Raw genomic sequence first — 15,915 nt, forward strand, 5'->3', positions numbered from 1 at the left:
GCCCTCCATAGAATGTGGAACGCATCTCTGTGCTTAAAAATGCGAATTCAGCGCTCAGGAATGTCTTTTAAAGGCGCAACGCAGAACGCGAGGGTCTCGATACGCGCTATTTATAACAAAACAGTTGCTGTACGAACTATATGGCAAGAAATAATAATTAACGACTTACACAAAGAGATCAACATGAGTCATGACAAAAACCTTACTTCAAGCATTCAAAATAACGGCTGTAAATTCTATAACATTCCAATAAAAAAATCAGCTTAAAAACATTTTTTCCAGCTTTTGATGTAGGAAAAGTCCTTGATAATGTCGTTGAAATCCAGGGATCGGATGATGTTACATTCCAGGGACATCAATGCTAGATTGTTCAGTCATTCTTGCAACATTGTTGAACGAAGACTGTTTTTGACTAAAGACAGTTTGGAAAAAGAACGTTCCCCGCTGGCGTTAGTAAGAGGCAATGTCAGGAAAATACGAAAAACTATGTCCACATTTGGAAACATTTTCATTTATGCATTTGGCAGACGCTTTTATCCAAAGCGACTTACATTACATTATCCTATACATTTGTTTCTAATTATGTGCAATCCAACCCACGACCTTGGCGTTGTTAACGCCATGCTCTAACCACTGAGCTACAGGAAACACCGACTGCAGTTGTTTTCTCCTTAGTAGGTGATGCTACAATACTTTTGTTTGTCTCATTTTTTGTAAATTCTCTGAAATGGGCGATTTCGAAAAAAATTGACGCATTAGCCATTTGATTAAGACAATTTGGCTTGTATATAGCGAATATATATATAATAGAGTTTGTTTAAACACAAAATTACTAGCCTATGCATTAAGTTAACTACCAAACTAACCTAAAATTGGCGGGCAGAATGACCCTTCATGGGCCCGGTCAACCCCGTTTTCGTCAGCTTTTGTGAAATATCCTGATAACTTTGGAATCTTATTAAGTAACTCCCGCCTTCGCTGCTGCTTGTCTCTTAAGTTTTTTCTTTTTTGAGCCCCTCTCTCACATTTTTTGGCAAAACCTCACATTTTAGCAGCTCTTCAACTTTCCAGCAAAATCATTCCCAGTCCCACGGTTAAGAAATGAAATGTAAATTTGACACAATCATTGGAAATCTGATCAATCTGATTTTACCAATCAAATGGCTTTAATTTTTGAATGACCTGCATATGGGATGATTGGCACGCTAAGGATGTTCGCATCCAGTAATCACCTCCACTCTTTTCGCAGTTTGGTTTGCGCCTGGAGCCAGCACTTTTTTCACACGATCTACTGCACCGCTGGCTGCGCCGCGCGTCACAACTCAGAGACGTAGATAATTATTTTAAATACGTATTTAAAAAAATATATTTGTGTAAAGGCCGGGCTCCCTTGCAGTGACGGGCCCTGGGCTTAAGCCCCGGTAAGCCCTTGCGTTAATGCGGCCCTGGATAGGACACCCAAAATTAAAATTCTGTCATCATTTAGGCCTACTGTCCCCCATGCCATTTCAAACCCATGTCACTTTTTATTCCGCAGAACAAAAAAGAATATATTTTGAATGTTGCCAAATGATGAATCTAACCAAACAATGAGAAGATGAATACTTTCAAAATGAGACACTATCATTTTTTTAAATAAATTTATTTGCAACAAGTGACTGCTGGATTGGCATTATTAAGTTTACATTAGTTAATATTTGGTCTGAGTCCATTTACAAAGGGAGTTCCAAACGCATGCCCTAATACATCCTTCCCAGAGTTTACTTTAAGAGCTCTGCCCTATGAAGGGAGCAGGGAATTCTCTCTTCTGTTTGGAAATAGCACTAAGAAATTTGAAGCTATTTGTTGTTCTGTACTTGTGTGTGTAGCGCTATCACATACTTTCTTCTCCCTACTTCCATAGCATGATAATAAAAGAATGGTGTAGTATTGTTCTCTACAGACAGCCCTGTTAAAATGAACCCAAACAGTAACTTACAGATTGTGTGTGTGTTTGTATATACAGAATGCCTTTACACATTTAGTCTCTTACTCCATCATCATAAAAACCTTCCTGTTTAAAACAATATGGCACCGAAATTTCACCGAACTGTTATGTATATGTCAGTGACATCATTTTATTCCAAAGAGAACAACAAAATTAATGATTCTAAGTCAGCATAAAGTCTCTGTTCATCAGTGTGTCTTTAACATTACATGTTTGAGGTCGACACTGTTTTATAGAGCCCTTATATTTCTGGACAAAGTATTTACATCTTCACCACCCACTTCACTTATACAGCCCAATGAGCATTACTGGTGTCTAGGTTTGCCTCAAAAGCCTCATAACACTTTATTTTGTGTTTTGTAACCTTTAATTAAGGACACAGTAACTTCATAAACATGAACATCAAGCTCATGTAACACTCCTTCAAGGAACGTAGGTAACCAATGGGCAACCATCTATAAGACCAGATCCACAACGTTATCTTCTCATCCTTGACCTTAAGATCAGTTAAGACAACAAGAAAAATGTGCGTATAAAATGGAACCAATGTCATTAGTTACTATCTTTCTTACTCCATAAACTAAAGTGAGACTAAAAACTACTACAGAACTTCAAACAAGATGTCAGATTGTTGAGGAGCTTTCATTTTTGTCTTAAGAATTTGTTTGTCATTTATACAGAGAATACATATTTACAGTACACAGGCTCTGCTGTGAGCAGGCGTCACAGTACAAAACATCTGATTGACCAATGAGATCCTTTTTCCAAGATAACACAACCAATCAGGTTTCAGTAATGGCATAAATCAAATAAAAAAAGCTGTGCATGCACTTAACTCTCAACCCAGCTTAGACTTTGGACAATAACATTTGAAGTGTTGGAAAAGGACAGTCAAAAGCAACGGTTTAAACTCCTGGAAAGTTGATCCTTTAGTGGTCCCTCAGAAGAAATAACAAAATAAAAGTCCTTTCAAAGATTTCAATATCGAAGTTTCTACCACCAAAAATAGATGTCACGTTTTCCAATATTTATCAATACATCTCGATGAGTAACCCATTAACCATTATGGTAGTAAAAAGTTTGTGGAAAAACAAACTTTGTTATTCTGTCAATGTCTAATTAAAAAAAATCATAGAAGAGGCAAAGAAAATATTAAATAAAGAAAATAATCTCTTTGTCAGATTAACAATAGTTGTGTGGTGTTTAACACCTTGTAATTTGATCACTGTTTTAATAAGACAAATCAACCCAGATATGTGCAAAAAATGTACAGGTGGAGCAGTTATATACAGTCTTACAGGGCAAATGTAATTACCATATTTGGACAATATAAAAACATTGACGTTTTCATTACTGCAAATGGCAACTCGGGTATTAGTTCTTGTATTAAAAGATTAATGTACATTTTCCAAATAAAAAATGAGAGAACACCAAATATGAAGCCTAGATGACAACCCTAATTCATATCCTTTAAATTTCTAAAACCAGCACCACTGAAGAAAAAAATAGAGTTGGACACACGATACATGATTTATTTGAAGATGTCAGCACACAGTGCTTTGTGAGGGCACCAGAGCAACCAGTTCTGGGAGTCCACAGATGCATCCCAACTCCTGCCCGACTCAAATGTTTAATATTCAATTCAGTTGTCAACTCGAACACACTGACAGAGACATAATTCAAACCGGTAATATGAGGTTCATGTTTGGCCAATGCTGTTCAATCACACTCTTTCAGGTATGTTTTTAACTCCGAAGCTGCTTTAAGAACACTAGTGCTGGTGGCCAATGGAGAGCACTAGAGGTATCAGACAGCCTAGAACTAGAGCTCCGACCTCCACTTTGTTCAGTCCTTTCCCACCACTTCCTCCAGGCGAGTGGCTGTGGCCGCCCATTCCTCCCACCTCCGGTAGGACGTGCACCGTAGCCACGTACAGGAAGGTGCCGGCAGAGAACAGCATGGCCACACCAGTAGCGTTAACATCTGACAGTGCCTCTTTACTGCTCTGAAAGGAGGAAGAATGAAAGTAAAGCATTAGATCATGGATAAATCTAGGACACAGCTCTAGGACTTTAAATATTTAGGATTGTTAAAAGGGACAATATTTAGGATTGTTAAAAGGGATATTCACGTGTGCCAGCAGTACAAACACATTGCATTCCTAAATCTCAGTAAATGCCATGGTGTCTAAAAAAACACAATTTATTTGTATTTAGCAGTGGGTGAGCCTGAGGTGAGTAATCTCCTGCTGCAACCTGTTCCTATAGCGATGGGATGCCTGCATGAAAAGTCTCAATGCTTGTTATGTAACTCTTGTCAAGCTTCTAAGCTATTGCTGAATAAACGTTGAGGACATTTTTTTTTGAGGACATAAATTAATCATGATACTCCTGCAACAAGATTTTCGGGTAACTTCAGATGTTACATTAGGGAGAAAACTGTTTTTACTTTGGATGTACAAAACCAAATTATTCTGCAGAATCAACTAGTCTGCTGCTTGTCTGAACAACTAATCAATCTCAGGAGCATTAAGCACATACATAGTTTCACATAAGTCAAAACTCAAACTTAAAACCTCACTAGCCCAATGAGCATGGAAACCATTCTTTGTATCATCACTTATTCCTTATTCAGTTGTAGCATCTTCAAAAAGGTGTAAGCTATAGTAACTTCATGTTTTACTTGTCATGGATGAATCATCCAACAAAAGCAAATATTATTGAATATAAATGGCATTGATAATGCACAATTATTTGGGGAGAAGGTGATGGTTTATCCAAATAAAGTAAGTACTATTTGATTAATTACATTATCAATGAGGTAATACACTAATGCAAGTGTGTTTTTATAATTAACCCCTTCTTTATTTTTACTACTAAATATAATTTTCACACATTTATTGAAAGTTAGTGCTTTTTTTATTTGTGAGATTTTGTTGAAACAATAACACTGATGTGGTTTATTGCATTAGAGACATTTTGAAAGCAGTTAAGTTTTTACACTTGACTTCTTTTTTGAAGCTGCTAGCGTCTGTTTTACATTATAATCCTATGGAGTAAACCGTGTTTTCAAAAAAAGTCCTGAGCACTTTTTTTAAACGCCAGTGTCTTTTATGCAGCTCAGAGCGTCTTTTGAGGTTGAAAAAAGTTTAACTTTTTTAACTAAAAAGCGCAATTGTCAACTTTTTCTTGTCAAAAAAGAAGTCAAGTGTGAACACGGCCTTAGTCACTAAATATTTGATTATTTTTAATCCATTGAATAGCAATAGCTTTAACGTATTTAAAAAATGTATGGACAAATAATTCATTTGGATAAGATGTGAAAATATATATGCTTTTTATTCTAAAAAACATAAATTATTCAGGAAAAGTGGAATAAAATAACCCTTTGGGTAACATGTGGACCTTTCAAATGCAAATGTTGTTATTATTATTACACAATTAACACTTCAAACATACATTTTTCGTTATAATCTAAATCAGAATTTTTAGTGATGTCTTTAAAATACTGTTTCTGAAATCTGGTCCTGGGGTATGGGATTCCTTTTGTGCCAATAAAAATGAACGCAAACTTTTAAAAAACGAACAAAATTATACAATGAGAAAGAAAAAAAACAATTTGATAATGAAAACAATAAACTCAATTGCAAAAATGTGACATGATTTTCAAATAAACTGCCATTTTTCTTAACAATTTTCTAAGTTTCGTTTTAGCAAATAATAGTTTTGAATTCGCTGCTAGATTTTTCATTTGCGCTTTCCGAGTTTTCGTTTATGCTTCTCAATTTTTCGTTCGCCTTTCTGGCACAAATCTCACGTGTGGGCAGGACTTATGGCCGCTTTACGCTGATTGGCCAGTGAGTTTTTGATTGATAGCTCCCTGACAAGAAAGTCGATACTGAAGACATTACAGTGCAACGAATCTTAGAGAACGATCTGCATGCTGTTATATTTATTGTTTGTACTTAAAACTACTTTCTTATTTAGTTGGTATATTAGTAATTGGTATTTGCAGTAGGTAAGTCATGCGTGGTGTGGATCCAAGCATCCTCCCCATCCTCAGGTAAATAAATGTAATTCAGATAATAAAGAAAATCACTAGTTTTATTCCTGTACAGTAGCAATTTTGTCTTTACTAAGCGCGTTCATTGTGTGCTTTATATTTTTTGTCAGGTATTATTTTATGGCCTATTAAGATAATATTCTTAAAAAGGAACGAACAACTTGCATTATAACATCCAATAAAGACACGTTACAGATTATTGGGTTGTGAGAAATTAACGTGCTAAATGAAAACTGCATAGTTACTGTACAGAGAAACTTTTAGCGATTTTATTATCTCGGTTACATAAATGTACCTGAGGGTGACTTGTGTCCAGCTGAGGAGGAGGATGACGATGTCGCTCTTGCATACAGTCTCCTTTTAAAGAATTAAGTCCACGTATAAGTTAAGTACTGTATCATTCTTTTTAAACTCATGGTGAATGTACAGTAGAATACCCCTTTCTTTACATTCACAGAAAGTACACCTCATAAAACACTACCAATACATTCAAATGGCATTTATGTTTTTTAAACGCTACAACAACACAAATTCATAAGGTGACACAATTAGAGGCCTTCAGAATGTTTTATTAATTTAGTCTGCCTCTTGCAAACAACAATTTCATTACGTATTTACACACCTACATAAAACAGGTTAAAGAAAAGCAGAAGAGAAACTTCTTAAATTATAAACAAACATTTAAAGATAGAAACGATACATAAAATGCCACCACGATTATAATCTATAAATTAGAAATATGAACTGGAAGCATAACACTTTATTGTATATCTCCTCAAAACTCACTAGGCATCTCGTTTTCCTGATATCATTGAAATTATAAATTATAGACTGCTGTCTTGACGGCCTCTATACCCACGTAAAGGTGCATGTGAATATGGCTATCTATCCTGTATTTGCTCGACGTTGGCTTGTTGTTACGGCGTCATAGAGCCTGGAAGCGTGTCCCACTTTTAAGTGCGTGAAAGTTGGCAACCCTGCTAATATACTTACAAAATAAGAAAGTAATTTAAGTACAAACACTAAAACAATACAATACAGAAAACCGCAAACAGATTGCTCTCTAATCCGCTGCACTGTCTTCAGTATCATCTTCCTGGTCAGGGAGCTGTCAATCCAAATCTCACTAACCAATGAGAGTAAAGTGGCCATAAGTCCCGCCCACATGTGAGATTTGTGCCAGAATGGTGAACGAAAAATTGAGAAGCGTAAACGAAAACTCGGAAAGCGCAAATGAAAAATCTAGCAGCGAATTCAAAACTATTATTTGCTAAAACGAAACTTAGAAAATTGTTAAGAAATCATGTCACATTCTTGCAACTGAGTTTATTGTTTTCATTATCAAAGTGTTTTTTTTCTTTCTCATTGTATATTTTTGTTCGTTTTTTAAAAGTTTGCGTTCATTTTTATTGGCACAAAAGGAATCCCATACTGGGGACCCAGAGCACTAAACATTTGGTCTCCCTTTTCTGACTCATTCAGTTCAAATATCTCTGCTAATGAGCTCATGATTTGAATCGGACATGTTAAACAAAAGGGGAAACCTAAAAGATGCAGAAAGCTGTGGGACAGGGCTTGAGAACCACTGCATTAAATATGCACCCCTTAAATATTAAATCAAAGGTAAAACTTTACTAATGCCCAAATCAAAAACAACTTAATTAGACTGATATTCTAAATATTCATACCATGATTTATTCAAATTTATTCATACCATACCTGACTGAGTCCTACATATGTAAGCATAGCCAAAGCAGGAGCTGCCAGAGCAAAAACTAACAGATGCTTCCGGATCCGGTTCCTTTCTAAGCCTGCATGCATGAGGAAAGAGACGAGTCCAAATGCAGCAGGGGCCTGAAAAAAACACACAAATGTAAAAAAAAGAATGTTTACAACTTAACTGATTTTAGACATAAATAGAAAATAAATAAATACAAATCTGTTAGCTGATGCAACATCAGAAATGTATTTCAAAATAAACACTTGTTTAACAATACTTTAACAGGATATTTGGGGCGAAACAGATTTAGAATTACTGTACCTTATGTAACATAATGGCCACAAACACAATGAGCTGAACGCTAGTCTGAGACGTGGATGCAGCAGCTCCAAGTGCAACGCCATCAGCTACAGCCAGAGAAGGAATCAGATATGTTTATCTCTTCTCTAACATAACACAGGATATGTAACATGATAAATTTGATTAAAAACAATCTGACGCCCTGTCCTGCCATCATTCCACGTGAATGCAACATTACACAAGTAAAACATGTAATCAATGCAACTCAAGGTTCATTTTTACCTGCAGCATGGACGACCAAACCAAGCGTGGTCGTGACCTTAGAGCTAGCAGACCTTGCTGCCTCTGGATCTAACAGAGAATAGATTTAGCACAATTATAGGTAAGTGAAGTAACTAGTACAGTATAGGGTTGTCACGGTACCATAAACATGTCTTACGATACTATACCAGCTGAAGTATCTCGGTACCAAGTAGTATCACGATGCTGTGCCATATAATTCAAAACTATACAAAAAACACAGATTTAGATGAAACATTTTGTATTTACTATAGTAAACTGTACTATACACTAGAATATATTGTTGTATTAACTGTAGTAATTGGATAAATTGTAGCAAATACATTTACATTTAGTCATTTGTGAATACTATAAATACTGTAGTATACTGAAATATTTACTATGATAAGACTCAAAAACACTAGTATCTATGAGTTGTAGTAGTTTACTGTAGTAAATACTAAAGTACACTAGATCATTTTTCACGTAGGAACTAATTCAAATGTTGGACAAATTGAATTGATACAGCAGTCTTTATAAAGGGAAAAATTAGGCTTACTTTAATGCAGAACTAAAACGGCCAGTAGGTGGCGTCAATTTTCCACTGAGTTAGTGAATCATTTAACCAACTGGTTCAAATTGCCAATTTGAATCTTTAACTCGTCCGAGACATTCAATACACACATTCATTTTGGAGATAAACACCGCAAAAAGGCAGATGCAAGTGTTTAAATAAATATTAATGTGCATATGCAACATTAACTACGGCACTACGATAGTACCAGAGATGGGAAGTAACGAAGTACAAATACTTCGTTACTGTACTTAAGTAGATTTTTCTGGTATCAGTACTTTACTCCACTATTTATTTTTCTGACGACTTTTTACTTTCACTTCTTACATTTTTACGCAAATACCTGTACTTTCTACTTCTTACATTTTCAAACCAGGCTCGTTACTTTAGTTTTATTCTGTATTTGATGCACAATCAATATTATTTCTTGTCATTGCGTGACTTTTTCAACCTAATGATAGGTCTGCCTAAAAGCCGAAGCGCTGTGTGAGGTGGCCACTAGCCAATCAAATGTAAGAAGGCGGGAGTTACTGTTTACAGAGCAAAGCGGTGACCAATCAAATCAAAGAAGACGGAGTAACTGTTCTCAGATCTCGAGCGTGATATTCTGCATCATGTGGTGACTCGTGAATGGTAGGGTTTTTTAGTGCGAAAGGACCAGATTTTAAATATGTAATTTAGCTATTTAGCTATTCGCATGTTCTACAAACATATACTTCACGAAAGATGTACTGTAGTTCTGTCAGAAGTTAAGGCAGCTCGTTAAGGTAAGCGCATTATTGTTGTTCATTAGTATGTATTAATTGCATATTTTTTGCTATCGTGGTGTGTGCGTTAAGTTCATGAACGAGTGAAAAATACCTGCTCATTGCGTTAATTTCGATGAACTAATTATAGTGGGCACTTTTGCACAAAAATGCGCTAATTTCCTGATTGCCATTTGAAGTGGTTTCTGGACATATCCTATTAGTCTTATTTTCTAATTTTCTTAATGCATTTGCCTTGTTTGATCTGTTTGATCTATTTTCCTGATTTTTATTATATTTTTCATCTTGTCATGATTAAAATTATAAGGAAATAAAAAACGATCCTTATCAACGTTGATTGACATTGCAATAAAATACTATCACATTATTTTGGCAGTTAAAATTTTGGGCTGGTTTTTGTTGGAGTGAGTAGGCTTTAGTGAGCCTTTGGGCTGGAAATCGTCCACCTAATCTAGCAACACTGACATCAGTTTTAATGTTGAACGAGTGTAACGTACAATGTAAGAGGCTAAACATTTAATATTTTAAAGCGAGGCATAATTTCAAGAAATGTGTTTAACCAATCGAGAAAAACAGTAATGGTTACCAAGTAAATTGACTTGCCTAATTAATTATCTCTTTATTTCTCAGTTTTCTCTTTTTGACAAGATCTCCCAAGTGTCTACAACCTTTGTATAATGATATGTCCATGAATGGTCTGTGCTTAAAATTTAAAGGGACAGTTAATCTAAAATTGAAAGCAGTGAAATTCTGTTATAAAATGTTTTGACAATCACAGTACCAAACAGTCATTTCCTGGCTATTACGCATCGCAGACATAGGCTAGTAGTCTAAGAAGCTGCCACGGACCAAGGCGGAAGGCAACACAAAGAATAGCTAAAATTATGGTTGAGAACTTGAGACAAAGGGAATTCTGTCACAATTATTATCAATACGCTTGTCCTTTACACTCTTATCTTACATCATAATTGTATTATAAATTTGTGTTTTTTTCCACTACCTAGGTAGTGGCAAATAGATTTATTCCATCAGTCTGTTTTATGCTTGTGTTCTACATAATGGTAGTTCAGTTGTGAGGTACGAGCGTGACTCTAAAACAGGTAGTAGTTAGGGATGGGCGATATTATATCGTTTGCGATATACCGGTAGAAATTCTCCACACGATAGGAATTAGTCTTCCCGCGATATAAACGATAAATTCTAGTTGATGACGTATTTCTTTGTGAGACCCATTCACAGCTCATATGTGAAGTGAAAACGGGTATAGCGGAGGGCGGACGTGAAGCTGAGAAAGAGTTTGCACTAAAAGACGAGCTCTAAATCTCGTTTAGGTTGGCACTGTAGATGCATCCGAGTTAATGTTTAGTTTCACTTTCGTTTTATTTAATTCGTTTAAGTATTCGTTGATAGTCATAATACGTTACACCACAACATTTAGTTTGGCTAAAAGTATTTATTTAAACATTCGTTAGATGTTATGCGCGCGTGCGCAAATTGTTTAATACGATTTCTTGCCTGTTATATACAGGATGAACGGAGCGTCCCGTGCTTTCGACACAGCGCTCACAGCACTGCTGCCTGTTCACATACAGTACACATGCGAGTTTGTATTACGTTATTTTAAATACGTTTATGAGCGTATAAAAGCATGGATTATTTAATTAGATTTCTTTTATCCGCATTTTTCTGTTCTCTTTCTGTAGCGCGAGTCATAGACAGATTCAGTGTATGTTGCTGTGAGAAGAGAAGGTTCACACAGTTCAAGAGAGAGTGATTGACAGCGTGATGCGATCGATCGTTTCCACCCAACAATAGAATGTATACAGTTTTAGGTATGACATGATGTGTTTATTGAGCTTTAGTTCATTTAACTTTTCTTTACTACAACCTTTTGAAGTCGAATCTCACTATTATATTTTATATTTACAAAAATACTATAGGTATATTTTAGGAGCTGTTTGATTTGGGGTAAGTTTTACTTTTTGATAATATTTGTTTTTCTGAGGGCTTAGACTACATGCAGCTACTATCACTTGACGCAAAATACAGCAGTGGATGGCGTTATGGATATATCGTCATTTTTATCGCTATCGCAAGAAATACCAGGAATTATCGTGATATAGTTTTAGGGCCATATCGCCCATCCCTAGTAGTAGTATTGGCTACTTTTTACTTGAGTACATTTTAGAGCCCATACTTTATACTTTTACTTGAGTAAACAAGTTTAGTCAGTACTTCAACTTTTACTTGAGTACTTTTAAACATGAGTATCTGTACTTCTACTTAAGTAAAGGATGTGTGTACTTTTGCCATCTCTGGATAGTACCGTTTCAAAAATAGAGAGGCATCGCGGGTATTTTGAAGCTTTAGCATTGCGATGCTACCGTAGCACCGGTACACCGTGCAACCCTAGTATAGTATAACATATGTTACAGTGAGCTAAAGGACAAGCAAACCTACCATCACCGCTGTGCATATGCGAACTGCCTATCTGATCCACCAACAACATGAAGACAAAGCCCAGCACCAGAGAGACGCCAATATATGCGTGGAGCTGCTCGTGACCGTGGCCATGTTCACTACTGGGTCCTACAACTCCTTCCGCAACCTTCGGATCAGACACCTCCGCCTCCACCTTACCATGGCCATGATGGTGCCCACCTACACCATAACAAAAAGAGCACAGCTTTGGAATCCCTTCAAACCTTACATGAAACACATCACAACGCAGCAGTCACACAACACTTTTAGAATGTCTACGCAGAGACCGGCGTATATTGGTAGCAACCAATGTGTTTTGGGCTTTTTGATTTTAAAGAGTAAATCACATTAAATCACATAAAGCTCACCTTCTAGCATTTCCTCATACAGTGCATGAACTCCTTCTGGAATAATGACAGCTAATGCAGTGCCACATAATAGTCCTGCTCCCAACACAGTCACCAACTTGAGCTTCTCCTGAAAATAAAATAAAAATGTGTCATTGGTTTTACATTCTTTCATGTATATGCTAGATAGATAATACAAAATACCTCAAATAAGGCCTGAACAGATATACACTCAAATCCCGAAAAATAATTATAGTGAGGGAGACAATGCTCCCCTGAATGATCCTACCTCTGGTTGATCAATAGGGGATTTAAATAGTAAGTAACTGACTGGCGATTGAAATCTGGTTAATTATTTTTGGACCACCCCTTTAGTTTTGAATTGGTCAAAATTTCGGTTGAATTCACTATTTTGCCATACTTCTAATGTTCTTTCAAAGCATGTCCAAAAATCAAATGCTTAAGCTGCATTTTTAAGAGAATACACCCCCACCATCAGAAACTAGACTATTGTGGGTGGTAGCATAATTAAACAGCGTATGTCTACAGTAAAAACTGTAATGTTTGTCATTACATTCAACATTAAAACGTTTGTTCAACTTCAGCGCACAGTGCTCAATTCTGCACCTAGAGACATAGGTTTCTGTAAGGTTTAGTTCCAACCATAATAAAACCCCCAAACCATCTATAACTAAACCCCCCAGCACGGTAAATCTCAATGAGCAGAATCTTGCCCCCCAACTCTCCTAAATAAACTCATCAATCCAGAGACCAGCTTACCTCAGAGAAGTTGACAGCCAGGGGAATAGTTCCAGCCACATAACAGCCAACCAGCATGGCCAGAGACAGAAGACTGATGGAGCTGAAGTCATCCATTTCACCCGATCACCAGTGAGAGCTGCTAAACCACTACAGATCCTACAGCTTTGGGTCACTTCGAAAAGTTTACCAACAAACCCCGTCAATATTTTATGTCAACAGTTCCTTCTTACGTGGATTGGTGTATTAGCCAGTTACGTTAACTGTTAGCTAGAGCGCAGTACGCTTGTATCTATCCCCTTCATAAAAGCAAAACCGGAGTTCCACCAAAAATCTTATATGAAAGCGGTTTTGGCCTTTTGTAACACTGACCCGATCGATTATCTGAATAATGTTGCTTAACTTCAATCACACAACACGTCACGCTAAGCAACTGCTAAGACCATCACGATCAGCACCCGAATAAACACGCATATGAACACATCTTGGTAAAGTTGGTCATAATCCTTTTCTCTCAACTAAGCCTGTGCTAAATAGCAAAATAATTACTAAATTGTTCACGCGGTAAACTCACATAGTTTGATATCTTCACCGCAGTATACAAACAGCAACAACACCGATCGCTAACTGCTCGAGTGTGGCGTTGGCAGTGTGAGTGAAGCACTTCCTGGTCACGTCACCGTCATAACAAAAGACTTCAAAAAAAATACGTCGCCACTATCAACACGCCAAAAGCCTTGAAAAATACTTTACTAAAAAACAAGGTTAAAAAATCATGACAAAAAAGTATTTAGCTAAAATAAAAAATAAGCTGTATCTTTTATCCAAATTCCATCGAAGTAAAATAAATACAAAAATATGAATAAGTATTTAATACTTTAGATATCAATTTAGCCTGCAGTACCACAAATTCAGATGCATTGCCACTTAAAAATAAATTCTTAATTATTAAATTAATTTAATACAAACCTAATTAATCAGATGTAACTATTAAATTATAATAAAATATATTATAATAAAATTAATTATAAATATAATTTGAATGAAATAAATACAATTGAAGATCTAGATTTGCTGTTTCTGCTTTTAGAAATTTTTAGAAAGTCCAAGAAGTCAAAGAATGTTCTCAAAATTTAGTCTCACTTTTTCAGTCTATGCTTATAGAGAAACAGTTACAGCAAGAACACTTCCAAGATAATAAAATAAAAATAATAGTCTGACACTATTTCATTTACAATAAAACATATGTCATAGTTAAGGCCCCAGGCCAACTGAGCAAATGCCAAGGGCCTCTGACTTCCAATTGCCTCCAGTTGTGCAGCCCACAGTAGCATGACACCTAGAAACAAGGCACGGCAAATGTACAATTAATATAAAGAGGTTAAAAGCTCTTGAATGTGTGCCACTTGACTGTTGGCAATGTGAACATTAGCGAAGGCATTATAAACGTAACTGTGCCAAGCACCACCAGTGCCTTCTAAATTCCTAATAGCAGCTTTGATGTTGTAGTCACCACTGCATCATAACATATGATGTGTTCCTTCTAGTTTAAACTTTTTTTTCATACTTAGTAGCCTACTTTATATTAGTCTATATAACAACTTGCATGTCTAATAAATGTGTGATTTCTTATTATTTACATAGTATGTCTTCCAATTACACCTACATTAAATTGCATTTGCAAAATAATAATATTATAATTAAAAGTATGATTTTGAAAGACCATAAGATCTACTGTAAGATTTTTACGTTTCAAGTTAAATATGTTGGTTCTCTATATGCATCTTTGTTTCTGTCTTTCTGTTCTTGAAACCAAACACTAGATGGAACTGTTGCATTGTTTATTACCCTTTCACTTGTTGCACTGATCCTGATTTTTTTTTCAGTTTGTTCATTTCAGTGAACTCGACATTGTTGTTGATAAAACCAGTCTGTATGATTCATTAACAAATAGAACTGATTTGGTTCTCGAGCAGATCACTGATTCAATGATCCTGACAAATTTTTAACCCATTTCCACATTTCTTTTACTGAAGGTGCTGGTGTGTGAAACTTGTTATCCACTCACTAAATAACAATATATGTACTGTTTACAGTATATAATTATTTGTATACAGTTATAAATCCATACTTTCATTTAATTTAATAAACTTTTCAAATCTACAACATTATTGTCTTTTACTAATGTGGAAATAAGATATGACGTTTGGTGCTGGGGCTCGGAATACAAATTAGCCAGGGGACCCAGAAACCCTGCCGTGCCCCTGAGTGTCCTGTGTCCGTAGGCTGCAGGCTGTCGTATCAGCGAATGAAAATGACCTCAAACACAATGAAAAGGCAGTAATTATCAATATGTTGAATTAGCAAATAACTGATTTAAACGGTTCAACCATGTCACTTGAGTTGTTAGAAAAGAAATGCATAGTGACTTAATTGCGTGATTATGTAAAGGACAAACGAAAAAGGTTTTTTGAATCTTTCATTGAATTGAACAGTCTGGTGAGTTGGTTCACTGAAAATGAATTGGACTTCCCATCACCAATATGCAGTAACTTTCCGAAACCAGCCTATTTGTCACAACCTTGGTTGTGAATGCCCAGTCTTGTCTAGTCTTTGTCACGTCTCTCCCCCGACACTAT

The 15,915-nt window shown here is 36.0% G+C and overlaps 1 protein-coding gene across 2 annotated transcripts; it reads right to left on the bottom strand.

The window, feature by feature from the left end:
* Positions 1-2,610: 2,610 nt before the first annotated feature.
* On the bottom strand, positions 2,611-13,927 carry slc39a9 (solute carrier family 39 member 9). Of its 2 annotated transcripts, XM_057344243.1 has the most exons (8): positions 13,851-13,923; positions 13,298-13,451; positions 12,539-12,647; positions 12,150-12,350; positions 8,352-8,420; positions 8,091-8,176; positions 7,769-7,903; positions 2,611-3,992 (listed from the first exon to the last, which is right to left on the bottom strand). In XM_057344243.1, the coding sequence occupies exons 2-8, from the start codon at positions 13,391-13,393 to the stop codon at positions 3,759-3,761; spliced, it is 930 nt and encodes a 309-aa protein (XP_057200226.1). In that variant the 5' UTR covers positions 13,394-13,451; positions 13,851-13,923; the 3' UTR covers positions 2,611-3,758. The 2 variants fall into 2 exon arrangements, with proteins under 2 accessions (XP_057200226.1, XP_057200227.1); XM_057344244.1 differs by lacking the exon at positions 2,611-3,992 and adding an exon at positions 6,257-6,406 and having other exon boundaries at positions 13,298-13,927.
* Between the last annotated feature and the right edge of the window lie 1,988 nt (positions 13,928-15,915).

The sequence above is a fragment of the Triplophysa rosa genome, linkage group LG10 (assembly GCF_024868665.1).
Source record: "Triplophysa rosa linkage group LG10, Trosa_1v2, whole genome shotgun sequence".
Taxonomy (NCBI): Eukaryota; Metazoa; Chordata; class Actinopteri; order Cypriniformes; family Nemacheilidae; genus Triplophysa; species Triplophysa rosa.